General features: G+C 41.6%; 2 protein-coding genes across 17 annotated transcripts in view; one reads left to right on the top strand and one right to left on the bottom strand.

Annotated features, from left to right (window-relative positions):
* Window positions 1-5314, top strand: part of LOC120793967 (calcium/calmodulin-dependent protein kinase type II subunit gamma-like) — a 36668-nt gene extending 31354 nt beyond the window's left edge. For all 16 annotated transcript variants that reach the window (XM_040134457.1, XM_040134449.1, XM_040134455.1 and 13 more), the window contains 3 exons: window positions 91-185; window positions 1921-2157; window positions 3554-5314. In XM_040134457.1, coding sequence (XP_039990391.1) covers window positions 91-185; window positions 1921-2153 — 328 coding nt within the window. In that variant the 3' untranslated portion in view covers window positions 2154-2157; window positions 3554-5314. The remainder of the gene's footprint in view (window positions 1-90; window positions 186-1920; window positions 2158-3553) is intronic.
* Window positions 3769-24905, bottom strand: part of LOC120793965 (neurotrypsin-like) — a 37699-nt gene continuing 16562 nt past the window's right edge. Inside the window, exons 6-16 of the mRNA XM_040134440.1 lie at window positions 24651-24798; window positions 22240-22418; window positions 21681-21822; window positions 19173-19393; window positions 17884-18025; window positions 17517-17795; window positions 17065-17187; window positions 16672-16940; window positions 14529-15353; window positions 5362-5487; window positions 3769-3860 (exon numbers count right to left, since the gene is read on the bottom strand). Coding sequence (XP_039990374.1) covers window positions 14758-15353; window positions 16672-16940; window positions 17065-17187; window positions 17517-17795; window positions 17884-18025; window positions 19173-19393; window positions 21681-21822; window positions 22240-22418; window positions 24651-24798 — 2099 coding nt within the window. The 3' untranslated portion in view covers window positions 3769-3860; window positions 5362-5487; window positions 14529-14757. The remainder of the gene's footprint in view (window positions 3861-5361; window positions 5488-14528; window positions 15354-16671; window positions 16941-17064; window positions 17188-17516; window positions 17796-17883; window positions 18026-19172; window positions 19394-21680; window positions 21823-22239; window positions 22419-24650; window positions 24799-24905) is intronic.

Here is a 24905-nt window from a genome sequence, read left to right as displayed (position 1 = left end):
TTTCTCTTATTGCTCTCTCACGACTCCCTGGTCCTTGTTTTTCTGTCTCCGACTCTTTCAATTTCTCACCCACTTCCTTTTTTTTCTCAGGAGGATTTGTGATCCTGGACTCACCTCTTTTGAACCTGAGGCCCTGGGGAACTTGGTGGAGGGCATGGACTTTCACAAGTTCTACTTTGAAAACTGTGAGTCTCCTCTTGCACACAAACAGTTCGTCTGTTTATTTAAATCTGCTCGGAATAGCTCCTGGGTGAGGTTTCCTCTCAGATAGGAAGAAGAGCACCAGAAAGTGTAGTCAGTTTTTCGGAAATATCGAGTATATTTGGCATTTTTATTTTCTGTTGACAACAGCCTCTGAACTATCTCAGTTTGGTAAATTATACTGTTACGGTTTACTAAAAGCTTGGCTGTAACTAATTATTTTCATGATCAATTAATCTGCCATATACTTTGTATGTATGTATATTTCCATGTAATTGTTTCGCCAATTAAATGTCAGGAAAAATGCGTGTTTTGTCTGCACAGTAGTTCTAAACCCACAGATGTTCAGTTTTCTATCATAAAGCCAGAAATTGTAACATTTGAAAGGCTGTAACTAGCAATTCTTTGGCTTCTTTTCCTCGGAAAAATAACTTTAAATGGTTAATCGATTATCAAAATTGTTGCAATGGAATTTTTCTCTCATTTGATTGATCTACTTAATTGTTTCAGCTCTACTACTAGCAACTAGAATTTGATCAATATAGCTGTTTGTTTGTTTTTTTTCTAGTTTTTGGCTGGAACGCAACATCGGGTCCAGTCCTATAAACACGAATGTCCATGACTGACTAAGTGCTGAAGTTACACCATTGGTTGTTGCTCTATTTAAATGAAAAGGCGCAAACAGTTTCTATTGTGTCATCAGGGGGTCGTTTAAAGGGCAGTGTTGCCAACTTAGATCCTCTGTAGCTAGATTTACTGACTTTTCAGAACCCTTTAGCGAGTTTTCTTCACAAAATCACCTAGCGACAAATCTAGTAATTTTTTGGACAAACCTTAGGTACTTTTCTTAAAAGAGAGTCATGAGTATTGCCCCGCCAGCACGAGGTCGAGGGCTCTCCCTTATCAGGCACACGTCTCTACACATCTCATTCAATTTACCGCACGCGAGCTGATACAGACGTGAATGACCTTCTAACTTTCTCTCTGAATGATCATTTTACAAGTAAATACAGCTGAAATCTTAGGAGAGTCGTTGTCTTTAACTTACTTAGCAGTGCAGAGCTTGAAAAGGGCTCGGAAGTGACCGCTGGTTTACATGTAGTCTTATTTGGCCGCGTTTCAGTCACTACTTCATACTTGTTCCGTTGCCTGACAACAGAAACAGAAAACGTGTAAATGAGAAGAGCTTTATTGGGAATGTGGCTGTATTAAAATACTCTGTATGTGAGCACAGACAGTAGGAGAGACGCATCAGATAAAAAGCTGGTCCAGCCACATACTAGGTTTTGACCTGATCTTGTTCACACGTTTTTCTACATTTTCAACTGTTTTTCTTCAAAGCAATGAATGGATTTTTCAAATTTGAGTATTTCAGCTTTCAAATGATGTGTAGCATTTTCCCCTCATGACTTTTCCTGACCCATCCTTCTGCCAGTTCAGTTTCTAAACTTTTCAGAATTACCCCAAAAAAAAGATTATAGCTGTTATTCTGTTTCTCTGCTTGAGCAGCCGTGGATGCATTTTGAAATTTACTCATCGGTTGAAACTGGTATCTGTTTTAATTCTAATGATAATGAATTTGACGTTATATACCTTTCACGTAACCGAAGTAAGTAATTACTGTTAAAACCCCCCAAATCCATTGGTCTATGTAGTACAGTATTTAAGGATGACTGAACAAATTTTTCTGCTGTCTGTCTCTCTGTTTATTTTATCCAGTGCTGAGCAAAAACAGCAAGCCTGTGCACACCACCCTGCTCAACCCACACGTGCACCTGATCGGTGAGGATGCGGCGTGCATCGCCTACATCCGGCTCACACAGTTTGTGGACTCCACAGGCCACCCTCGTTCCAGCCAATCGGAGGAGACCAGGGTGTGGCATCGTCGCGATGGCAAGTGGCTCAATGTTCACTTCCACTGCTCAGGAGCGCCTGCTGCACCACTACAGTGATCAGGTATTCAACACACACACACACACACACACACACACACACACACACACACACACAGTTTCACACAAACGGAAAAAGCAATTAATTTTAGAGCCCACTATATGAAGAATATGGAAATTCCTTGCGGCAAAGACGCAGATCAGACCGGGGGGACAACAAAGAATGAAAGGCTGAAAGCAACACCGCACACATTTTTCTCTGGGATTGTCTAATTTTTCTACAAGCGAAAAACCTTTTTGCCATCAGATTAATTTTGAACCTGCTTTAATCACAAACCATTTCTACACATAGTGGCTTAAAGTCAAAGCAGCCACTAGTAATATTTCAGTAGATTTTACTCATCTAATCTGCTCTACCAGCTACACAGACCTGTAACATCATTGGGGTTCGTGTGCTAGTGGTTGCAGCAGTAACAGTAGTAGCAGTAGTTTTACAGAAAGTGGTTATAATCTAAAATTGAGGTTAAAGCCTCAATCTGTAATTTTCTTGACCACTTTTCTTTGACATTTTCCCTTTAGCATCTTAACTGATCATAATTGAAAATATAAACCTGTTTTACTCTTGTAATTAGAAATATTATTGATACTATGAAACATTTGACAACATCAGAAAATAATTATAACTTGACCTGTCAATCAGTTTGGCAGTTTTTTAAGTCTTGTGGTTCGATTTCTGGTGGTGGGGAAGACCCTCTTGTTTACATTTGGATCACAGATTGTGTCTTTAAGATGCAAATATCTGGTTTACTTCACCTTGGGTCTCATTTTTTGGTTTTGCCTATCATATTAGTTGGTTTTAATAGCATTAGTACTCATAGTACTTGTTAAAGTAATTGCTGAGATCTGGAAACAACACAAACAACATTGCTTAAAGGAAATCCAAGAAACAGACAACACTTTATCCAGATTATCTAAACTTCTTTATTTGGTAGGTAAGATTCAAAGTGAATGCACCAGAAGTATCAGTAACAATCCCGCAGGAGAAGCGTTACTGCAACTATGGTAGGTCGAAGTTGAACAAGGAAGTCGGCCTGAAAGCTGTGATGGATGTTTACAACAGACAGTTAGGGTAAAAATTTAACAGTTTGCCTTCTGTCTCTCTTCCAAATAAGTTTGGACAACCTGGGGTTTTTACCATTCATGTTTTTTTTCCCCATTGACTTTTAGGCGACTTAGCTGCATCCCCAGTCAGCAATTACAGTAACTTGGTGAATACAAGGTTATTACCATCAAAGATGAAACTAGTAAATTAAGATCCAAGTCATAATAAACCTTGAATTATCCTTTAAATTGTACCTGGTTAATTTCAAACAATTCCAGCCACAGCAGCTACTACTGAATTGTCTTGCCAAAAACAAGAAACTAATTTATTCCTCCTTTCCTTCCCCGCCCCTCTCCAGTGGTCCTGAGCCTCCAGTCTACTGGAGTGTGTGTTTTGGGGGGCAGTTTTTTTCAGCGAGCGTGTTTAAGAGGCACGTCCTCTGCGTGGATTGGCTAGTGCCAGGAGCCCGGCCGGGCGAGATTGCATCCCTCTCCACGATACCAACCAATCCTGTCCCTCCTTTGACCTGTTGGGGGCTGGCTGAACAAAAGACACCGCCCCCATGGGATGATGCATGCATCTGCCGCCTGATTGGAGGGCGCGCCTTTGCCCTCTATCCCTCCCCTGGCAGCCATCTTTTTTCTGCCCGTGCAAGATGAGACGTCCTGGGGGAGGAGAGGATTTACAGTTGAACTTGTGACAGTTTATGAGTATGAGTTATGAATATACTGTGTAAATTATGACTAGATGTACCAGAAACCACCAAAACCCAACCAAGCATTTATATTCACTATCTAATAAGGGAGGAACAGAGAGGAGTGAGAAGTTAGCAGCTGAGATTTTGGACACGTTTTTGGCATTCTAGGGATTACCGGGTAGAAAGTGTTGTGCTTGTTACCCGGACGTTGATGTAAAGATGTAGGGAGATTTTCCCCGACTGAATTAAAGGGGGGAAAGAGTCAAGTCTACTCTGTCAGAGAACTTGATGATGAGAAAAACTTGATATCAAAAACATGAAGCACCAAAGTGTAGAACTTTAGGCTTTTTATGTGTTTATGTGTTTTCGTTTGTGTGCTTGTTTTCCAACAAAGCGGAAAACCGTGTTATCGTGAGATTGGGGCGGGGGGTGCGTCTGATTTGAGGTTACGTGTTTTGTTGTGTTTTTAGCGTCCTGTTCCGTTTGCGTTCCTGTGAATAACCGGAGCCTTTTTTTTTTTTTTTTTTCCCAGATCCTACATTTGAGGCTCCTTTTTAAAGCAGCTAAGTTTTTAAAAAGTGGGATTTTACTGTGCAAGTTTAAAGCTAACCTGCGCTTGATAACGCGTTCTGTTGCGCCTGTATGCATTGGAGGGAGAGAGTGGGCCAGGAAAAGGCGTCTGCATTCTGCATGTTTGCCCACCGCCTCTCCCACATTCACCCCTTCCTGCTCTCTCTCCCTTTTCCTCTCTCTTTAACCATTCCCTCTTTTAACCCTCCCCCCCGCTCCTTTTCTCTGCTTTTTGCAAGGGCCTGGTTTGTGTATAATCACTGTGTAAATAACAGTGTATGTATAGATATATGTAGAAAAGTGTAATATATGTACATGTATCTTCTAAGAGACACTCATCCTGTGCATCTGGGTATAGCAACCACCCCGTGACCTCTGTGACACCCAGTCTAGTTTAGAAGCAACATTTTCACACAGATTTCGATTTGCTGTAATTCTCCTCCTTAAACTACTTCCTTAAGATATCGGTAGCTCTTGATTATTCACAACAAACATGAATACACACACTCGTGTAGGCTACCAGCTCGAGTCCCATGGCCGTAAGACTGTTTTTGGAAATGGGGAATAAAAGAAATAACAGGTTGAAAATGGTTTCATCAGTTTTTAAATATGAAAACCTTCATCAGAGTTTCCTTAACTCCTGAACCCACAATGCTGTGAGCCGTCTCTTCATATCATATGCACACACACGCGCACGTGCGCGCGCCTGGTGGTGTGTTTAGGCTTTGTAACATATCTGCACCACTACTGTGTGACCAAGGTGCCACCCTTGCTGTGCTGCTTAATTGTCTCCATCCATCCACGACAGTCATATCTTAAAACTCTCCCAAGACCCCCACCCCCCCCTCAATCCCCGAGATATCCCCCGGTGTCCCAGCTCTTGAGATGTTTAGTTGTACCTCTCTATGTTGTTTCTCTGTTCCCGTGTTAATGGTTTTTTGCGTTTTTTTTGTTGTCGTCGCTGTTGCTGTTAACTTGTCGTTTGGTAATTTGCCGATCTGCCAAGCTGGAGTTCTGCACTCTCCCTTGCACACGGGAAAAAAAATAAATAAAATAAAAGGGAAAAAAGGGAGAAAGTAAAGACAACACAAAATTACAGATTGAATGATCGTAGATTGATCAGGACTAAATTATTTATTAATGTAATCTACCCTTGGTGGTTTTAAATCGTGCCTGCTCAGTTGAGAGGAGTTTTGAAAGCCAGAGTGAAGGAGTTGGTGTGGGTGTGCAGGTTTTTGTGACCTACACTGTTGAACCAGAGCGGCAGACCTAGTTATATGCATGTTTCAGTTACGCATTTCTACCATGTACCTACCTGAATAAGGATGGAGCCTAGTGTTAATATATGATATTTGCATCTTTTGAAATAAGATTTTCCTCCATCCAGAATGTTGAATAGGTGACATGAAAAATATTTTAAAAAATTTAAAAAAAAACGCAAAATTTAAGAAAAAAAAAAGAAAAAAAGGATTCAGGAGCCGTAGCTTGGTATGAGGCCCTCGATGTTAGCGTTTTCCCTGCGTTGTAATGATATACTATTGGGCTGCGCTTTCTCCCCCAGCCTTCACACGGATGCTGGAGTTTTTTTGCATGATCATGATGTACAATGAAATACAACCATGAATTGACGACTATCAAGTGTTTGTCTGAGTGTTAGTTGGTCTTCATCATAGCTTTGTTATTCTTCGAACTTGGATCTTGAAAGTATTTAATAAAAATACTATTTCAGCACTGGTTTGTCTCTCTCGACTCGTTTATTTCTTAAGGACTGCTGCCATCCCTCCACGTCTGATTTTGTTTTTTGTTTTCATATGGAAACATTTTTGTCCCTCCTCCAGCAAATGTCTTGGAAAGGCATCTCCTCCCTACAAATGCACGTCATCCATCCCCAGACCAAACAACCTTCCAAAACAGTTTTGTGTTTACCCTGGGTGCTTTTTAACACCATGGTTTCTGGTTTCATGTCTGGTGCTCCATACCTACTGTCTGGAAAATAACAGGCCATTCTTTTTCCTGATCACTGTGCATTTTTGACTTCCTCTGCCTCGTTTTTGAGAGGGTTTCATCAAAAGAGTCTCGCAGCGTCTCACCTAAAATCACCAAATTTGGAGGTGATAGTGATATGCAAGACACGTTACAGATTATGTAACACTGCAACATTGATTAGTCATGCTGAACAACTGCTCTTCTAGTCTCTTGTCTCATTTTGGGAAAGGAAAACCAGTATTGTCTCAGGTGACATTTAGCATGAAAACACTGGCTGTTAAAGGAAAAAGTTCAAATAAACCAGCTCTAGATCCATCCGCGGTAAAACCACGTTTCTGGTGGTCGGCTAGATGCTCTGAACACCACCCGGCACCACAGCTGGCATAATATTTGCCTTCCATACTTATCTGTCATCACATAACCAAGTCCGATTAAGCCCCGGATATCACTGCATAGCCCCCAGGCCATTAACATACACATAGCATAAAACCATCACTGCTGTCCATTCAACAGCTTGTGCGTTGTTCTGTCTCACCACCTCACCCTTGCTGAGTAATGCTGCAGCCATAATTAAAAAGGTTTTGTGGTGTTATTTATGATGTTTGCAGTTATTTTAAGGATAGTGTGTGTGTGTGTGTGTGTGTGCATGTGTGTGTGTGTGTGCGTGCGCATCTGGGATGTAGGGCAGCTCCCTCTGGTTCCTCTGCTTTCTGTGTGATTAATGAGGAAAGCTCAGCTTTGGTTCACTTCAACACTCACATTTACTTTTTCAAAGACATAAAAAAAGGGAGAAACTCTTGAGGGAATGTTTCTTGCCCTTTCTGACCTCAAGCTCTTTAGTGTCAATAAAATTAGGAGTAAAGCTGACCCAGGACGAGCCTCTTGAATGTAAATTCCGTTTGACTTTGTAGCGCTCTTAAAGGACAAGTTCCCTGTTTTTCATTTCAGAGCTTACACAGAATGTTTCCAATCATTTATAATCATGCATAACAGAACCTCACTGATAGCTTTTTATTGCCCAATATGATCCTCGAAAACAATGAAAATGTATTTTCAGGAAAGAAGTAAATAAAGTAAATTCAGACAGTTCTTTTGTAATTTATAACAAAAGTCTGCACAAACCGTGCTTTATTGTGTTCTGCTGCAGATGCCGCAAAGAGAAAGGTTGGCAACCCTCTAGGCCTGTTCAAGACAGCTGTAAGATTCCTGTTCTAGAGATGGGAAAATGTCCTGTTTCTTAAGGCCCAATTGCCCCATTAACCCCAGTGTTTGGGGTTAGTGACAAGCTGCAGCCAGTTTTTCAAAACAAAGGCCTTTGGTAAGATTGTACTATGTACTTTATACAAATAATGGAAAACTTTCTTTCACTGAAATATTGAACCCAACCCATTGATAAGTAATGATTCATTTTTTTGTGAGACATACAAAGAATATTAGATCCATATCTAAAATGCCTATTGGTCAGCTGAAATGTACTCCAAGCCATGTCTTCAGCATAGTGGTGAGCCTCTGAGAGATACCATGCCATGGTACAGTACGTCGAGATGCATAGCGTGGAATGAGTAATGTACCTGGGAAACCTGGATGGTGTTGGTCGCAATGTTGTCAAGATTTAACAGATGAATCACTCAGCTTGTCTCAAAAAAAAACAAAAAAACTTGGTGCACTCCTTTAAATATTTCTGTGAAGCAGAATAGCTTAGCCTGAGTCTGATGTAAAATATCGAACATGTCAATCCAATTTAAAACAAACAAACAAACAAACAAAAACGAAACAAAAAAAACACCTTTTAGTTTGATAAAAACAGTTGTATACCAAACTGGGGTATAAAATAGTTAAGTGTGTCCGTCTGTACCATACAGCACTCAAAGTCTTCTGTCTTTCAAAGTACTGTTTGACCCTGATCTGGCTCTCAGCATCACAAGGTTTACGCTAGAGTGGTGTTAGTGTCACAGTGAAGCATAATAACTGTTTTTGTATTGGCTTATTTTTATTCAATAATGTGGAGAATTTATTATATCTTTGTCCAGTGATAAAGAAAATAACCCAATTTCTCTATTAATAGTCCAATCCCTCACAATGAATCCTTGACAGACCTCATTATGAAAAAAAACGAGGTACAGTCGGTAAATAACACACAGTGTAATTGAAGGCTAAAGCCTGTACAATAACTAAATAGACAAAATGAAGTTTAAATATAAATAACAGAAAAAATGTTCTTGACAGCTGAACGTTCATTGGCACTCCTTTTTCTGAATTAACATTTTCTGTAAAACTGCAGCGAAACTGCAAAGGATATCACAGCAGGGCTACTGAGGAGGTGAGCAGCGTTAGAGTTACCTCCACAAAGAGCCAAGTTGTCGTATATTTTCCAGTTTTCACAAAACACTGAGCAACAGGTATATTCTGTGTTTTTCTTATTGTCACCATGAAATACATGAGAGGATTAACACAGACAACGAGTTAATCCTGTTAACACGTATTGTTGGTGGAGCCAAAGCCTGATGTAGCCTTTTCTGTGTGTAAATGAACCATACTGTTGCACTGGGTGACCATGGACATGGTCACTCTTGTTTAATTTGAATCAGTCCCACAAACACTGCCCTGCTGCCATATATAGGTCCTAGCATGTAATAGTCTGCAACTGAAAACAGTCCCCAACAAATGCACAATTTACTCCTTTTTAAGGGACGTATGCTCAAATCTGCATCGCCCACAGAAGTTGACATCTTTTAAAGACAAAACTATATGTATTTGTTACATGTTTGTCAAGAATGATGTCTTCTGTAGGAACAAATTCCAGATGAGATTTGGAGAGTATTGAGAGGCAAACTAACACACTGTTGGTTTTGTTCTTTTCATGGAATTTGTTGACAATAAAGACAAAGGAGGTCACCAGATTTGTCCCTGTGAAGCATTAGTCCTCAAGATTACAACCAACGGTGCACTATCATCAGCGCTGCAGTAAAAGCATGGGTAGAGTTTCTCGGCAGAAGTGCAGCCGATATATGCGTAGATATGAGACTTGATGTTGGTGTCGTTAAAGGAACGCTGCCCTTCTTCGTAACTCGCAAACACCCCGACCTTCAGCTTGCATGGGTAGAGGTAGACGGGTGGAGCAGCATTGGATTTTTCAGCCATCTCCAAGTGCTACTCTCCGGTATCCATCTTGATATCAGAAACCATTTCATCCTGACTCTAAAAAATCCAGCGGCTCATTTACTCTGCCCCTTCACTTGAACCTCAAAATAAAATCTCCCTGAGGAGTATCCCTCCTTTGCTACAACCAATGAACCGAATAACTCTGTGAGTCTTTTGGGGTTGAAAGGTCTCTTTAGCCACTCGGCCTCCCTCACTTACTTCCCATCATCGGAAAGAGTAGGTTAACAATGTCTCGGTATTAGGGTCCAGAGTTACACCCACAGCATGTTGCCGAATCCACTTCCTCCTCTGATCGTGGAACTTTTCCGTTTTTTTGTTGAACTTGTCCTAAAGGTCAAAGAGTTATCACCTCAGAATGTCCTCGAGTTCTTCTGCTTCTATTCTGCACGTACTGGTTACCCTGGGTGTTGAACTCCTGCTGATCATTCATGCCAACCACACACTTTGTCCGTCCTGCAGAGCATGTCTACAAGAAAGTTGTGCTTCTTGCAGACCCTGCTGTCCAGCTCTATCTATCCAAAGGTTGAGCAGAGTGTTCCTCTTCAGGCCTGGACCTCTGCTCTGAGGCCCCAGTTGAATTTCACAGAATGATGTCAAACATTTGAGGCAGAACTTTGCAATCTTGATTTTCTTCCAAGTGCAGATGTCCCAGGCCTCGTCTTCGTCCTCTTCTCCCATCATCAGCGCATCTCTCTCGCATCCCCTTTAAAATGATAAGAGACTTCTCGGATTGTTCGTTGTTGGTTTTTTAACTCTGGTCTCCTGGTGAATATCTCCTTGCAGAGTGGGCACCGGCAGTGGCCACTGTTGTCCCAGGGTGCACTGATACAGGCCTTGCAGAAGCTGTGGCCACATGTGATGGACACAGGCCCAGTGCAGAAGTCTTGGCAGATTGAGCAATGAAACGGCTCTTCACACAGCAGACTGCTGCAGGAAGCCATGCTTGCAACATTACGTAAACCACAACGTTACTTCCTGGAAAATTATCAGCTTTTGTTTTTCATCTCTCAAACCAATATGTGAGCTTGTGTTTTCTTTCCCCTAATACGGTAGCATGTCGAATAAGCCAGATTAATTTAGAGTAACTCTGTTTTTGTCACCGGACTCCAGACTTTGGGTTGAAAGGTGTACAGACAAACCTATTATCTATCATCATACTGAAGGACCACATACAGTGTTTACCAGCCCACACAGATATCTTACATCTACTCTCCAGCCCAAACAGGTGCTCTGCACACTTAAATTAATGAACGAAGCAGCAATTCTCCCTGTTCAAATGTCGATATGTTTATTTTTAGTCCGTCATCTTAACTCTGAAGATCTCGCTCTTGCTCTGGTGACAGTCCTACTACCCCTTATGTTGCTATGATGTAGATCTAGTTTTAGACAGATGCGACTTAACCCTTTGAATGACTGATTCATGTTAATCTAATAACAAATGTATAAATATATATAAACAGGTTATGGTAGGCTACGTATCTCTACTCATCTTCACCTAGGTACTTGTACTTTACTTGAGTATTACTATAAATAGCATTTTATGCTATTTTATATTTCCACTCCAATACATTTGAGAGCAATTCAATCAGGTTTCTGAATATTCAGCCATGTCCCAAAAGCTGACTCATTTATGCTCATTATAAGTCACTTTTTCTACAGTTTGGAACAAAAATTAGCCAATCCACACCAACAAGGGTATCCTCTGATCCCCCCCACTGCCACCACCACCCTTTTTTTTTTTTTAGAGAGAAACCCATCCAAACAAAAGAAAAGATTAACAGGGCTCAGGGGTGACTGAGAGCAGCAGCAGCTAAGCAGATTTACTTTTCAATTACTTGGAGGCAATGAATGTTTTGTAAGCAGTCTTTTTATTTTTTTTCTAACTTATAAAATCCATGTATTCTAGTGTGGAAAATGGCACAATATTTCTGCAGGGCTTTAATATATATATATATATATATATATTTTTTTTTTAATTTGATCAAATACATACTTAACTCATACTATGAGAAAGAACAAAAAGGATTCTTGTGTATCCAGTGCCGATAACCTCCAACTAATTTTGCTGACCGGCTCCTCCGGACATAAACATCAAATTCACACTGAATCCAAATTGTGCAAAAGTGTGAATACAAACTGAAAATAAATGCAGCTTACCCTTTGCATATTGCATTATCACCATTATTTGGCACTTTTAGCATTAACAAAGCAAGGCTTAGAGGAAATCGATGTAAATTTAAAGCCTGTCACTGAATACATGAACTTGAATGAGCTTGTAGGAAGTCGACAGAGAAGAGAGACCACACCACCACTTCTGACGTTTTCTCACCGGGCACATGTTTTAATACTCAACCATGATTCAGCACATTACAATGAGGAACAGGTGATGGGTTTAATACAGGTAAAGTAGGCCTACATCTTAAGCCCTCTACTCTGCTCCCTCACCGTCCAGCCAAGGACACACACTATTTACATTAACCTACGGGATCTGCATGGTAAAACATCGAGTCTGGGGAAGGAAGGAGCGGTGACTGGCTTGAGTTTCTGTACAGGATCATGACAACAGGCATTGGACAGGTCCGTGTTGGAGGGACAGCAGTTGCAGGTTACAAGATGCTTCACGACACAGTGGTTCACAGTACATCAAAAGCACAAGTCAAGTCCGTACACTTATAGCAAGAGTATAAAAAGAACCATCAGGGCCACATTATCCAACAACCGGTGGCCCTGTGAAAATAGAGCAGTGTCGCCATCTTCTGGTGAGATCACACACCCGCTCGGCGAACAACAGAACGGACAACATAAAACTTCAACAGCTCGGCTATCTAATTCAGTCAAGAATGAATGCAGTACACATACTATCTAAACTCTGGAGTAGTAGCTATCTACCCGTCTACCTGCCTACCTATTTACCTATCTAGAGCCATCTGCTGGAATCAGTACAAAAAGATGTCTTGTGACCAGACAGTCAGCTTCCAATGGCTTTGAAAGGAGAGAATTGTCCTGTACAATTTTAAAGGACCATGCCAGTGTTTTTGAAAGTTTTACCCCCTTAACTACAAATACAAATTACGTACACTTGATATACCTGCTGACAAAAACCATACTGTGGCGTTTCAGTTTTTCTGTGTATATTTTTCCTGTTTTCCAGACAGCCAGTGTTTCCTTTGTTTTCCCTTTGGAAAAGAAATCAATTAGCAGACTCTTAAAACCCGCTTACGTTGTGTAATGCAAGATTATTTTTTTTAAAAGGCCAATTATTGCTGTGGGGGTAATGCAGTTTAATTGATCTGCGCCGCATTACCTCTCAACAATAATGAAAAATTGGCAGAAATAACGGAAGATTTAACATTTCTTGTGATGGACTCCACAAGTTCCAAGAGTCTGTTAGTTGATTTTCGTATTGCACAGAAATCGGTGGAAACCAACAGCAACCTGGAACGTGGGGGATACTTCGGAGAAGATCACTGCATTTAGGACAAAGGGCTAAGGTGCAAGATGGCTAAAAATGGACACAGGGACAATAATCAAAAAGGACGTTACTTGATACATTAGGCTCTCTACATCCTGTGGGTTTAACTGTGGACTCTGATATAAGCATTAATATCAAGTCTGCTTTTATAAATGTTAACAGGTCATTAACAATGAGGGTCACAAGTTCTGTTTCTAATAAGCCAATGGCAAATACCTGTAATTACAAATAGCAAGGCAAAAGGCGTTATTACACGCTTATTAACTGATTCATAAGTTACATGTAAACAATTTACTAACCACAAATAGTTCATTACAATCTATAAACCCCTCAAAAACATGGACCTTATCAGGAAGTGGTACCCATTATATTACAGATGGACTTTCCTGAAATGTTTGAGGGTGGGGAGCGCTTTTCCAGATACACGAAGACGCTTTACACAGTAGATAATAAATAAGAAAAACACACAATAACACAAAAAAAAACAACACACTAGGTACCAGTTAAATCAAACATTGATCAATCAAACAGCAGTTCTAAGAAGGTGAGTTTTGAGTAGCTTCTTGAACAGCAGTCACGGGTGCACTTTTAGATGATGTTGGTGTAACGTTTCCATCCCTTTTATTAGTTCTGATATGTGTTTCCATTATTTTGATTTCCCAGTTGCTTTCTGCATTGATTTACCCTCGGTTTTTGTGATACGTTATTGGACTTGGGGGCGACAGTTGTGAGTTAAATTTCACGGGGAAAAGCCCAGGAATGGCTTATTGGATGACATTATTAGCTTTGAGCTTCCCTTTTGTCAAACACTTGCCCTGAAACACAACAGCGCGGCTTTCAAAACAGTCAGCAGCAGTGTAAAGTATACATCATTGGTAATAAATGCACAAAAACATGCTAAATCACTGGCATGATCCCGAGTTAAATAGCTTAGTCATGGGTCTAAATGAACAACAGCACTTTCACCAGTAAAGGTATGAGACAACAGCCTGAAGAGAGGAGCCCCGTTTGAAAAAGCAACATCGCCCACATCTGAGTTTTTATCCAAATGTAACTTGGTACGAGCCGCACCTGCGGCAAGAGCCTGGGGGTTTATCTACATTAATAATCTTAGATGGACAGTGATGATATGCCGATGTACTAGATGCTCTGATGGTTAGTTTGTTGATTTTTGTTACTAAACAGAAATCTTCTAACAGCTCACACAGAAGACACACATTAATAGGTGAATTTTAGCATAGATTCTTGTGTGACCATCTTAGAAATCTCCCCCTGAATGTTTTGATGCTAACGCTGTTGTCCTTGAAATACATGCCATGCCGATTTTTTTGATTTTTCAGTTTCAGTGAAAGGCCCTAATCAGCACTCTTGTAAATCTGACAGGCTCAGCCTAAACGCTACCGACCCATCGGCCATTGTTCTGGCTCTTAACGGGCTGTAACTCACATGTAAAGCAGCAGAAAGATCGCCCACGCACTCTGTCATCCTGGCAGTTTGGGAAGGTCTTCCCACACTGCTGTTCTCATCTGACGATAAGCAAGAAGGCTCAGAAGGCTGTCTTTACTGACTTTTCTTTTCTTTTGCTGAAGTTAAGTTTCGCCTTCCTTTAACCCTCCTCCTCCTCCTCCTCAGGCGGTCACGTGGCACAGATGGTAAGCCAATGGCACGGCTTCAATCAAACCAGAACTTGTGTGTTTGTGTCTGATTCCCCTACACGGTGGGTTTGTGCGCTCTTAGTGTGTGTGTTAACGTGCTGATGAGTGTGTGAGTGACGAGTATGTGTGTGTTTCATTTTAATCTCACTTATTTCATTTGTCTGTTGTTGATCGTGTGTGTGTTTTAGTTTGCCTTGCATGTGGAAGTATTTATCTTCGCCCTCGCTATGCGTGTGTTGATCGTGTGTGTGTGTTAGATCATTGTGTGTCAGATCCTCTTCTTGCGTGTGCGCGCGCGGTTCTTCCGGACGTGCTTGCGTGTCGATGACCTCGTCGATCCAGCTCCTGAAGCGGCTGACTCGAGTGTAGAGCGCAGGAGAGGAGGGGTCAGCGCAGCTGTAACCCCCGGCAACAACCCCGGTGAGGACCCATCGACCCGTCTCCCCCTGACACACCAGCCCGCCTCCAGAGTTGCCCTGACAACTGTCGCCATGGAGGGGGCCGGTGTCTGGGGGACTGCCGGCACACAGTGTGCCGTGGCTGGAGAAGCTGTCGCCATAGCGCTTCTTACATTGCCACGATGACATCAGAGGGACCCAGGATGCAAGAACTGAGTCTAGGAGAGAGGATGGAGAAGATGTGGCATGTCAAAAGTGTTGAAACCATTAGTTGATTGATTGATAAGTTAATCAACATAAAATTAACAGTCAATTAATCATTAAAGTCATTAGTCAAGCAACCAGTTAGTTAGATATTATGTATTTGGTCAGAAATTAATATTTTAAGCAATTACAGTTCATTCTGAAGGGAAGATGAATCAAATTTTATGGCAAACCATCCAAAAGTTGTTGAGACATCTGGCTCAAAACCACAAATGTCAACCTCATGGTGGCGCTAAAGGAAAAGTCAGGGGATAACCAGAGTCAGTAGGATTCATCCCCTGGAATGTCTGCACCACATTTCATGGCAGTCCATCCAAAAGCCAAAAAATGGGGGCACGCCCATGGTTTAGGGGTTCAGAGGTTCAGAGAGTGACCATGAACCGCAATGTCCCTGGTCTGCAAGTCTGGCCAGGGACCTATGTTGCATCTCCCTCTCCCTCGTTTCCTCTCATCTCTCTATGGTCTGTCTGTAATAAAGGCACGAAATGCCAAAAAATACTGATGGCATTAGATGAAAAGTTGGACGATCACTGGAGTCATTAGGCTTGATTCTCTGGGGAACATGAATGTGTGTACACGACCTGTTAAGTTATTTCAGTCTGGACCGCTGTGGTGGACCAGCTGGCCGACAGCCCAGCATTGCGTGCCACTGGGCAATGCCGCTAGCATGGCTAAAGATGCCAAACATTCATTAGTTCCACCCCCTCAAATGTGAAGATTTGCTGCTTTTCCCTGATTTATATCATTGTAAACTGAATATCTTTGGGTATTTGACTGTTGGTGAGACAAGACAAGCAACAGGAGGACGTCAGGTTGGGACTTTCGTCACTATTTTCTGACATCGTATAAATAAGTACTTAGTAATAATCATTATCGACAGATTTTAATAATTAAAGCATTCATTAGTTGCAGCCCTACATGCTCTTAAACAGAGCTCACAAGTCAGAGTTACAATAACAGGTTATTTTTAGATTAATTTTAATTTGTCATGGTTGTAACATGAAGAGATAAGCAGCCAAAACCTGCAACAAGTTCAATTTATTGCACGTATTAGTTATTATTATTTATATTAAGTCTAAATATGTCTTTTTAATGTGAATATGAGGCTATAATGTAAGGCTGCTGTCCCAAATCTTCAATCTTCTAACCCTTCTTACTGCTTTGCGCTGGTTTTGTATCTAAAACATATTTCCAGATACATTCTGATGTTGATTTTAAGATTTTAAGATGCATAAACACTGGACAGAAAAACAAAAAAAACAAAACACATACCTGGTCCTGTCCAGCCCGCGGTAACCGTGACAACACAGGAGGATGGAGTATTTCCCCCCGATGCTGTGTCTGCAGCAGGAAGGCATGCTGCGTTAGTGTTAGGTTCAAAGGTCAGACAGTGACTCTTGGAGCTGGGCAGCCGCAACAAAGCCAGATCATGACCTCCGCTCTGACCCTTGAACTTCCTGTGAACCACCACCTGCTCCGGGGTGAGAGTCTCCTCCGACGCCCCGACACGCACCGCGTACTTGGACGGATCGCTGCCAAACCTGGAGGGGAGATGAGAGAGAGGGTGAAAGAACAATTTATTGATTGATAATCATTCGTTTCTGGTGGAAACACTGAAGGTGCCTCCAGCGTAGTAACTGGTTTATAATTCAGCGTCAGATTTACCTGCTGACACAGTATGCAGAGGTCAGGGCCCAGCAGGGGCTGATCAGAGTGCCGCTGCAGAGAGGACCACCATCTTTTCCTTGGGATTGAAGCCACACTGACACCGGCCATGGCCACGTGGTCCTGGGAGAGAACGTGAAAAGAGCGTGATCAAAATTCCATCTTTTCTTCTACGTTTGGGTTTCTGAAGGTTTTGCACAAAGTGTGGTTCAAAGCTGAAATACCACCAACTGAAAGTAGAAGACTGCCCCGGGGCATCAGGCCCACGGGGGCCAAAAAAGCCCCTGTGTTAGTTTATGTCAATTGAATTAAAAGTAGCAGGTGGAGTGTTTGGAAATGAATAACTTTAAAAAATGTCACAGATTAGGTTTCATTGTCAGTTCAATGTGACCAGGACAAAGGCACAGATTTGGACATATTATTTTACCACCACATTGGGTCCTAAATCTTACCTGAGCAGCTTTTCCTCTCCTTGGTTCCTCCCCTTGCTCTCCTCCTCCACCAGCTTCCTCAGCCCACAGCTCAGTTCTTGAGGCTTGGCCTGAACATTTGACTCCTGCGGCGTGACGTCACACCTCGCCCCTGCATCTTGCCTGCGCCTGCAGCCCTGGAAGCTCTGACCCAGAGAGGGACACTCTCCCAGGAACTCCTCCTTCCCCGTGCACCTCACCTGGTCCAGGTGTATGGGCCCTTTCCCCTGACCGAACCCTCCGGCTGCTACGGCTCCGCCACTGAAAAGAAAACGTTTGGGAAAGAACATGAATTTTTGTGCTTTTTTTTTTTTTTTTGTCAGACTCTTTTTCTTTTATCGACACTCACCTGTGCCCAAGCTGTCTGCACACCACGGCCGCATTCAGGTCGTTCCAGCCTGAGTCACAAATACTCCCCCAGTCACCATGGAGATACACCTCGACTCGACCCTCCTTCCTGCTGCTGCCACCCACAAGACGCACTAGGGGACCTGACAGAAAAAAAAAAAAAACCCCACAAAACTTATTGATATTCATGTCCTTACATCTACATACCCCAGTCTCCACTTTCTGAGAAGCAGTTATATGTCCGCTGACAGTGTTAAAATGTCATCCGCGGCCTGGTGTGTCTTTATTCAGCCTCTATTCTCATTCTAATGGACCGTCTGTGTCGACAGCAGGCGAAAGGACCTCTGGAGTGCTGAGACAGTAAACAAGGCTTCATTCTCTCTGCTGTCAACATGTGGCATTTACACTCTTTGGACAGACATACACCGGTTCTTTCACAATGAGGTAACGATACAATGCCACAAAAGGAGACAGAACTAGTTTTATTCTTTCATAGATGGATAGATAGATAGATCTTCTGCATCTTGTGTTTAGTATCAAGATGATAGAAAAGTGGATTCTGATGGCATTTGTGCAGGAGTTTACTAAAGTCAAGTAAACAGCTCATGGCCTGGCATTAGAACAGCACTCTGCAGGGACAGCTTGGCCTTTTGGTACAAAATTAATTGCAGTTGCACAGTCAAAAAACTTCTGCTGTGCAATTCTATGATAGACTATAGCTTTTTCTGGTTTCTTTCTTCCTCTCTTTCTTCTTCCCTCCCTGTCCTCTGAATGTAATTGCTTTCCAGTGAACAAAACCTCTCCAAACGTTGCGCAGCAGCCTGGTCTGTTCTCAAGTGACATACAGATTACTCGAATGTGGAGCATATAGTCCTGATTGTTGCACTAAAACTGTCTGAAGCTGCGAGCTTTGAAAAATTCATTAGAAATTAGATTTATGTTTCACTAAAATGTTTTGTTTTTGTTTCTATCAAAAGCTGTAATATTAATAAAAGGTTAAATTCTTCTGTATTATTCTGGATTCTGAACAAATTCTGAAAATTATGAATCAAAATTTTTGTGACTAAATTCTGAGTAAATACTGAGTCACCTTATTGCTCTCCGCATCTTTTATTCATATTATCGTTAACTGGGCCTGATTATTATCAAAAATAAAATAAAAGAAATAATCGAATAGCTTGAGACAGGTTTCAGGACTACAAAACTAAAGAAGTGAACTAGCCTCATCGGGACCTAATTTGAATCAATTATTCATGCAGGCCTTGTTCATACTCATCTCTCATCTCTTACCTGTGGAAGGTGCGACAACCGGCACCTCATTGGTCTCGTGGCTGGATCGGCCCCTGCAGCGAACCCCGACGTCCTCGCTGTGGGAGCAGTCAGTCCGCCCCCAAATCCCGTGACGACAGTCCAGCAGGGAGGTCTCAGATCCCTCACAGTGGACGTCGTCCAGAAGGATCAGACCGACACCCTCGCCGAATGTAGCATCTGACGCGACCTCAGCGTGGCCCCTGAAGGTGGAGAAGAGGTTAATGTCTCCTCTTGTAAAGTGTGGTTATTTACTATTATGGACACCGGTCTTTTCAGTTTCATGTCATGTAGATTTTGGAGAAAAGTTATCAAAGTTGTCCAAATACTCAAAACTAGAAGTGGAATATTAGTTGTTCAGATAACTCCAGCATATTAAAAGTGAGGCTGATGTATTTTCCCTGTTACTTTGAATTCTTTATGTTCAATATAGCACAGCTTCTCCTGGGAAATAAGCAGGCTGCAGCTTTCTTGGAAACACACTGTATATTAACCAGTGCCAGGACAGCAAGAAAAAAAACACCCCAACTTCATCTTTCTGTCCCAACTGTGCACAATACAGAACAGCAGGTAGAAAACAAAATTACCCTGCATGACTCGGCAACTTCATACTCCTATATAACTTTAATTATAATGAAATAATATCATTTTAGTGATAATGAAATGATAATGATAGTTTGGAGTAACAATGATAAAACTTGTCCCTGCAAAAGTCCAATAAAATGATGTGAAATTACTCCAACTAAAAATATGTAATGTACAGCAATGTATCATATGACTTAATTACAAAACATACAGCACATGAGTTAAGTGACTAGTAAAGTAAAGCAGTAAATTGTACATTTGAGTTGCTTTTAAATAATGATAATGACAATTTAAAGGTGCTACAAGTAAGTTTTCTCTTCGTCCGAATGTGGTTTCTTGCTGGGGGTGGGTGGTGGTGGTGGTGATAATGGTCAGCTTGCCAAGAGCTTTGGCCATTGTTGCGTTCCCAAGACAAGAGGTTAGAATACTCCCTCTGGGCAGCGCTACTTCTTCATCCTCTCATGTTGGACAAAGGGCAGATTAGACGCTACAGTGACGAATAGTCACAAAGTGGTATTACGAGAGAATACTGGCCGGGGCTGGCTGGTTAGCATGCTAACTTCAGTAGGGAGGAAAAGAAGTGATTGAGATAGAAGCAAAACAAGAGTTAACATTGGCGCCGCTTTCCACTGCTTTAGACGGCTCTTGGCGAGTAAATGAAATTAGGTTTGCTGCTGAACTCGCAACGTTTCTTCTAGACTGGTAAGTAAACAGCTGGTAATGCTAACGTTGGCTATGTGGCAATAGCAAAAACCCACATATAGCACCTTTAAAGAAGGTAGTTTTTTAACTCTGCATATAAAAAAGAAGCAATTTTCATTTACGCAGCATATCTCTTTTGATGCTCTCACCCAAGCTCTGAAAACCAGAGTAGCTGTCACTGTGTACCAGAAATACACTATACTTTAAAGCCCCAGATAAATTTGGTTTCAGCTGCTTTGTTGCAATTGTAACCACACCCAACAGCGATGTCACAGGGTCCTGTAGTGCACATTTACATCACAGCAGCAAGGTGAGAAGTTAAACCAGTGGAGGTCAGTGAAGGCAAAATGTTCTAGGGGTGTTCATTTAATCTTTAAGTGTATTTATTTAAGAAAAAGCTCAGCTAATCTGCCTCAGGACTGTGTGGTTGGGATTTAATAAAATGTAATTATATTAGAAACAGGACTTTATTTCTAATTTCCCCTGTTCCCCAGTTAATCCAAGCTCAAAACGTCTTCCGTGTTTACCTTTTGTCTTGATAAATTCAGCAATTATGTCCATTTGCACAGCTCTAATTCCATCAGTACGGCAAGAGTCATGGTAGGTTGCCACTTTGCATGAGCATTTGAATGAGAATCAGCACGTCCTCCAGCTTCCTCACAATAAAATTCTAGGCGGAAAAACATCAGGAGGTGTTGAGTTTTGCCGACACTGACCCGGTGTACGGCAAGACATTATTTCTGTTAAAAAACAGAAACTTAGAAACACACATTACTGCAGTAATGATGGAATTAGTGCTGTGGAAATGTACATTATACTTAATTTCTTTTTTTTAACCAAGCCTTTCTTAGAGACTGGCCTTTATTTGTTCTTGTTGGCCACACCCCTGACTAGTATGTGAGAAACACGATAATAAAAACAACCGTGTAATCAGATTGTGGCTCAAATATTGGAAGGTCCTGATTGGTGTACAGACATCCCAGCCAATTCAAACCAGTGAGAAGAGAACAAACAAAAGAAAAAAATACAAAAAGAAACTCTTATACTATAGAATCCAAACTGTTTGAATTTTGGCATAAAATTAGGAGTATTTGTGTAGGACTTCTTTACTCATAGCAAGAAACTTATTGAGAAAATAGGTTTTCAGGGCCTTTATCACTATAAGAAAAAAAAAAAAAAACAGTGTTGGCCAAGTATTTGTACCTGTAGCCCAGCTGTCTGCAGACCACCTCTGCATGCTGCTGGGTCCAATGGTCGTCACACACAGTTCCCCAGTCACCGTTGTGGAAAACTTCGACTCGACCCTCCCAGGGACTGTCTCCCCCCACCAGACGCACCACGCCATCTGAAACAGTTTCATAGTGGGGTCATTATTAAGTCCATCAGGACCGTAAATGTGATTAAATGCAGATACATGTGACTATGCAACCACGGGGCAAGATTATATTTTACAGATGCTACTTTTGCCATTAACATTAACCTGAATATATCATTTTCAGATTAATTATTAAACTTAGACTAGTTAGATGATTGGTAGCTGCTGTTTCATGCCAGGAGATATGTTCATTCCTAACTCCCATTAATCCTGTTTCTGCCTGTCGCACAGAGGATGTTGCTGCTTCATGTGGTTATAATTTATTGATCTTCGGGGGCTATAAATAGCAGCTTTAACCTATCAGTGTGTACAGTAGCCTGTGTGTGTGTGTGTGCGTGTGTGTGTGTGTGTGTGTGTGTGTGTGTGTGTGTGTGTGTGTACATGTACCTGTATAAGGGCTGCAGGAGACCCCAGCATCCTCCATGTGGTCACAGTTGTGTTGCTCCCAGTCACCATGGGGACACTGATCCAGGAATAGCTCATTTCCTGTGCACTTCACAGCATCCAGCAGGATCGGGCCTGAACCCTGACCGAAGTGAGCCCAAGACCAGGCTTTCGCCACACCCCTACAACACACACACACACAGAGGAGGCCGGTTTTTTAACAGTGATAAGACTGTCATGACACGGGGTATCTGCTGGTAATCCTATTGGAATATCTGAAGTTTAGCAGTGGTCTGGACACTTGTCAAGGACGGACGTTGCACAGATTGTAAAGCCACTTGAGGCAATTTTGCAATTTGACTTGACTTGACACTTGTACTTGGTTTTTGATATTGATTTTATAGATATGAGGGATCCTCCAGCTGGAAAACAGGGTTAAATATGATAGTAACCCTCCGACACAGTGGCTCACAAGCAACTTCTCAACAGTATCCTAAAATCTTAAGTGATATTTCAAGAGTGATTTGCCTCCATAACTCAAAGTATTTGCTGCCAAATATATTGCTGTAAATTACTTGTTTGTTTGTTTTTTGTAAACTTACTAGCCATCTTAGTTTAGCGTGTTAGCATGCTAACATTGCGATAAAGGTGCTAGAGGAAAAGGTAAGGTGTCATCAAAGTTATTTCAAGGGAAACATGAATATCTGCAAAAAAAAAAAAAAAAAAATCCATGGCAATCAGTCCAATACTTTTCAGGATATTTCTCTAAAAAATCACAAATGTCAACATCATGGTGGTGCTAGAAAAGTCAGGGAAACAGCAAGGTCTTCAGGACACATCCTCTGGTAATCAGGAACGTCTGTAGAAAATGTCATGGCAATACATGTGATTGATTTTGAGATATTTCAGTCTGAACCAACAGACCAACAGAGCAAGTGACCTGCCTACCTACTGGATATAGACCTGAGGTACTCGTAGTGCTGCCCAGTTCTTGCTAAACAAAACAAAAAAAGAACAAATAGAGAATAGTCTCTAAATAAAGCGTATGTCTAACAAAATCAAATCATCCAAATAAATAATAAATAACTCTTACAAAGATGTTGTTGCATGCATGCAATGATGATTTATTGATACCGAAATGCTACAACATGCGCTTTTGTGTGTTTGAGTGTGTCGATGTATTTCTGCTCCTGTGTGTACAGTTGAAGCTCATGTTAAGGCTGAAAATAATATGCAGAAGTGCTTGTTAAAAGCACAGTGAAGCATAGAATATGCAGAATGAATCTAGACAACTGGATAATGAAGTTATTATGGTTTCTATTATTATTATTTTACTGTATATGTAGCTTTTAGAGTAGAAAATGGCCTGTGTCTTGTCATGTGACATATACAGCTGTGAATAGAGGGATGGTTGTTGTCAAAAATCATATTTGTTGCAGAATTTAAACATGTCCACTGGGAGGGGGCTGTTTCGATTATTGTGAGCTTGAAAAGACCATAAATGTCTGACACATATATCTATTGCGGGGGGGGGGGACTATCCAGGTGGGAAAAAACAAATCATTTTAACTTCATTTTGTCTTTGAGTGTCAAAACACATCAGTGCCTGTGTGCAGCTGTGTGAGAACCCGTGCATCAGCATCAATACATGTAATATTTAGAAGCACGAACGCAGATGGCGAGGTGTCCCCCGGGGTTTGAGGAGATGACATTTCACCTAATGTTGAACACGGAATGATTTCTCTCTCTACACAGCTACGACTTCATCGCTGTTTGACACCCAAAGTTGTCAGAGATGTTAAACCTTCTCTGCAGGATATACACTCTGCACACAAGGAGGAAACACCCACACAGATTCAGATGTAATCTACCTAAACAGAGGTGTTTCCTGGAGATTTTGTCTTTGGTTTTTGACGAAATGAGAAAACCTTGATCCAAACAACTCCCATGTGCTCTCCCCCGAAGCCTTGACACTAAACTATTCCAGCTCACTAATGGTTATTCACTCAATAGCTTCAGGGAAATAACTCAATTTTATTTGTTGATGGGCTTTTAAAGACAGAAGAAGGAGACAGTCTACAAATTTATGTTCCTCCTGGTTACTCTGTCAAATATAAAACAGATTTATACAATACAATACAATACAATAGCGAATAGCATAGCACAACAGGTGAGTGGGCAAGGCATCTGTCAGTACCCATGGTGATGTCTGTTTCCAGTAGCTTGTTTATTTATACCCTGGTACAAGATGGTGATGTTCTGTATTTTTTTTACTGTCAACAGATCCCATGATAAGACCGAAACCAATAATGAACTGATCCCATTAAAAAGTAATCTCTGTGTAGCCAAAGCCTGATAATAAAGTAGGATGACTTGGTATAAGTCGGTGTGGTGTGGAAAAACCCCAAACATACCCAAAACCGAGCTGTCTGCACACCACTTCGGCATCTCTGTCGTCCCACTGGTCATCGCAGACAGAGCCCCACCTTCCAGCATGAAACACCTCCACTCGACCTTCGAAGTCCTCCTCGCCGCCGACCAAACGCAGGGGCGGGCCGCTGCCTGCAGAGCAGAGGGGGGATGTAGAAATACACCTGAAAACCAGCACCTTCCCCCCTATCTGCCTTAGATAGTCTCTGTCTCCCCCAAATTCATTTTTATTTAAAATT

The sequence above is a fragment of the Xiphias gladius genome, chromosome 9 (genome assembly GCF_016859285.1).
Source record: "Xiphias gladius isolate SHS-SW01 ecotype Sanya breed wild chromosome 9, ASM1685928v1, whole genome shotgun sequence".
In the NCBI taxonomy this organism is placed as follows: domain Eukaryota; kingdom Metazoa; phylum Chordata; class Actinopteri; order Istiophoriformes; family Xiphiidae; genus Xiphias; species Xiphias gladius.
Note: the sequence above shows the minus strand (reverse complement) of the source record. Positions and strands in the feature narration are given on the sequence as shown.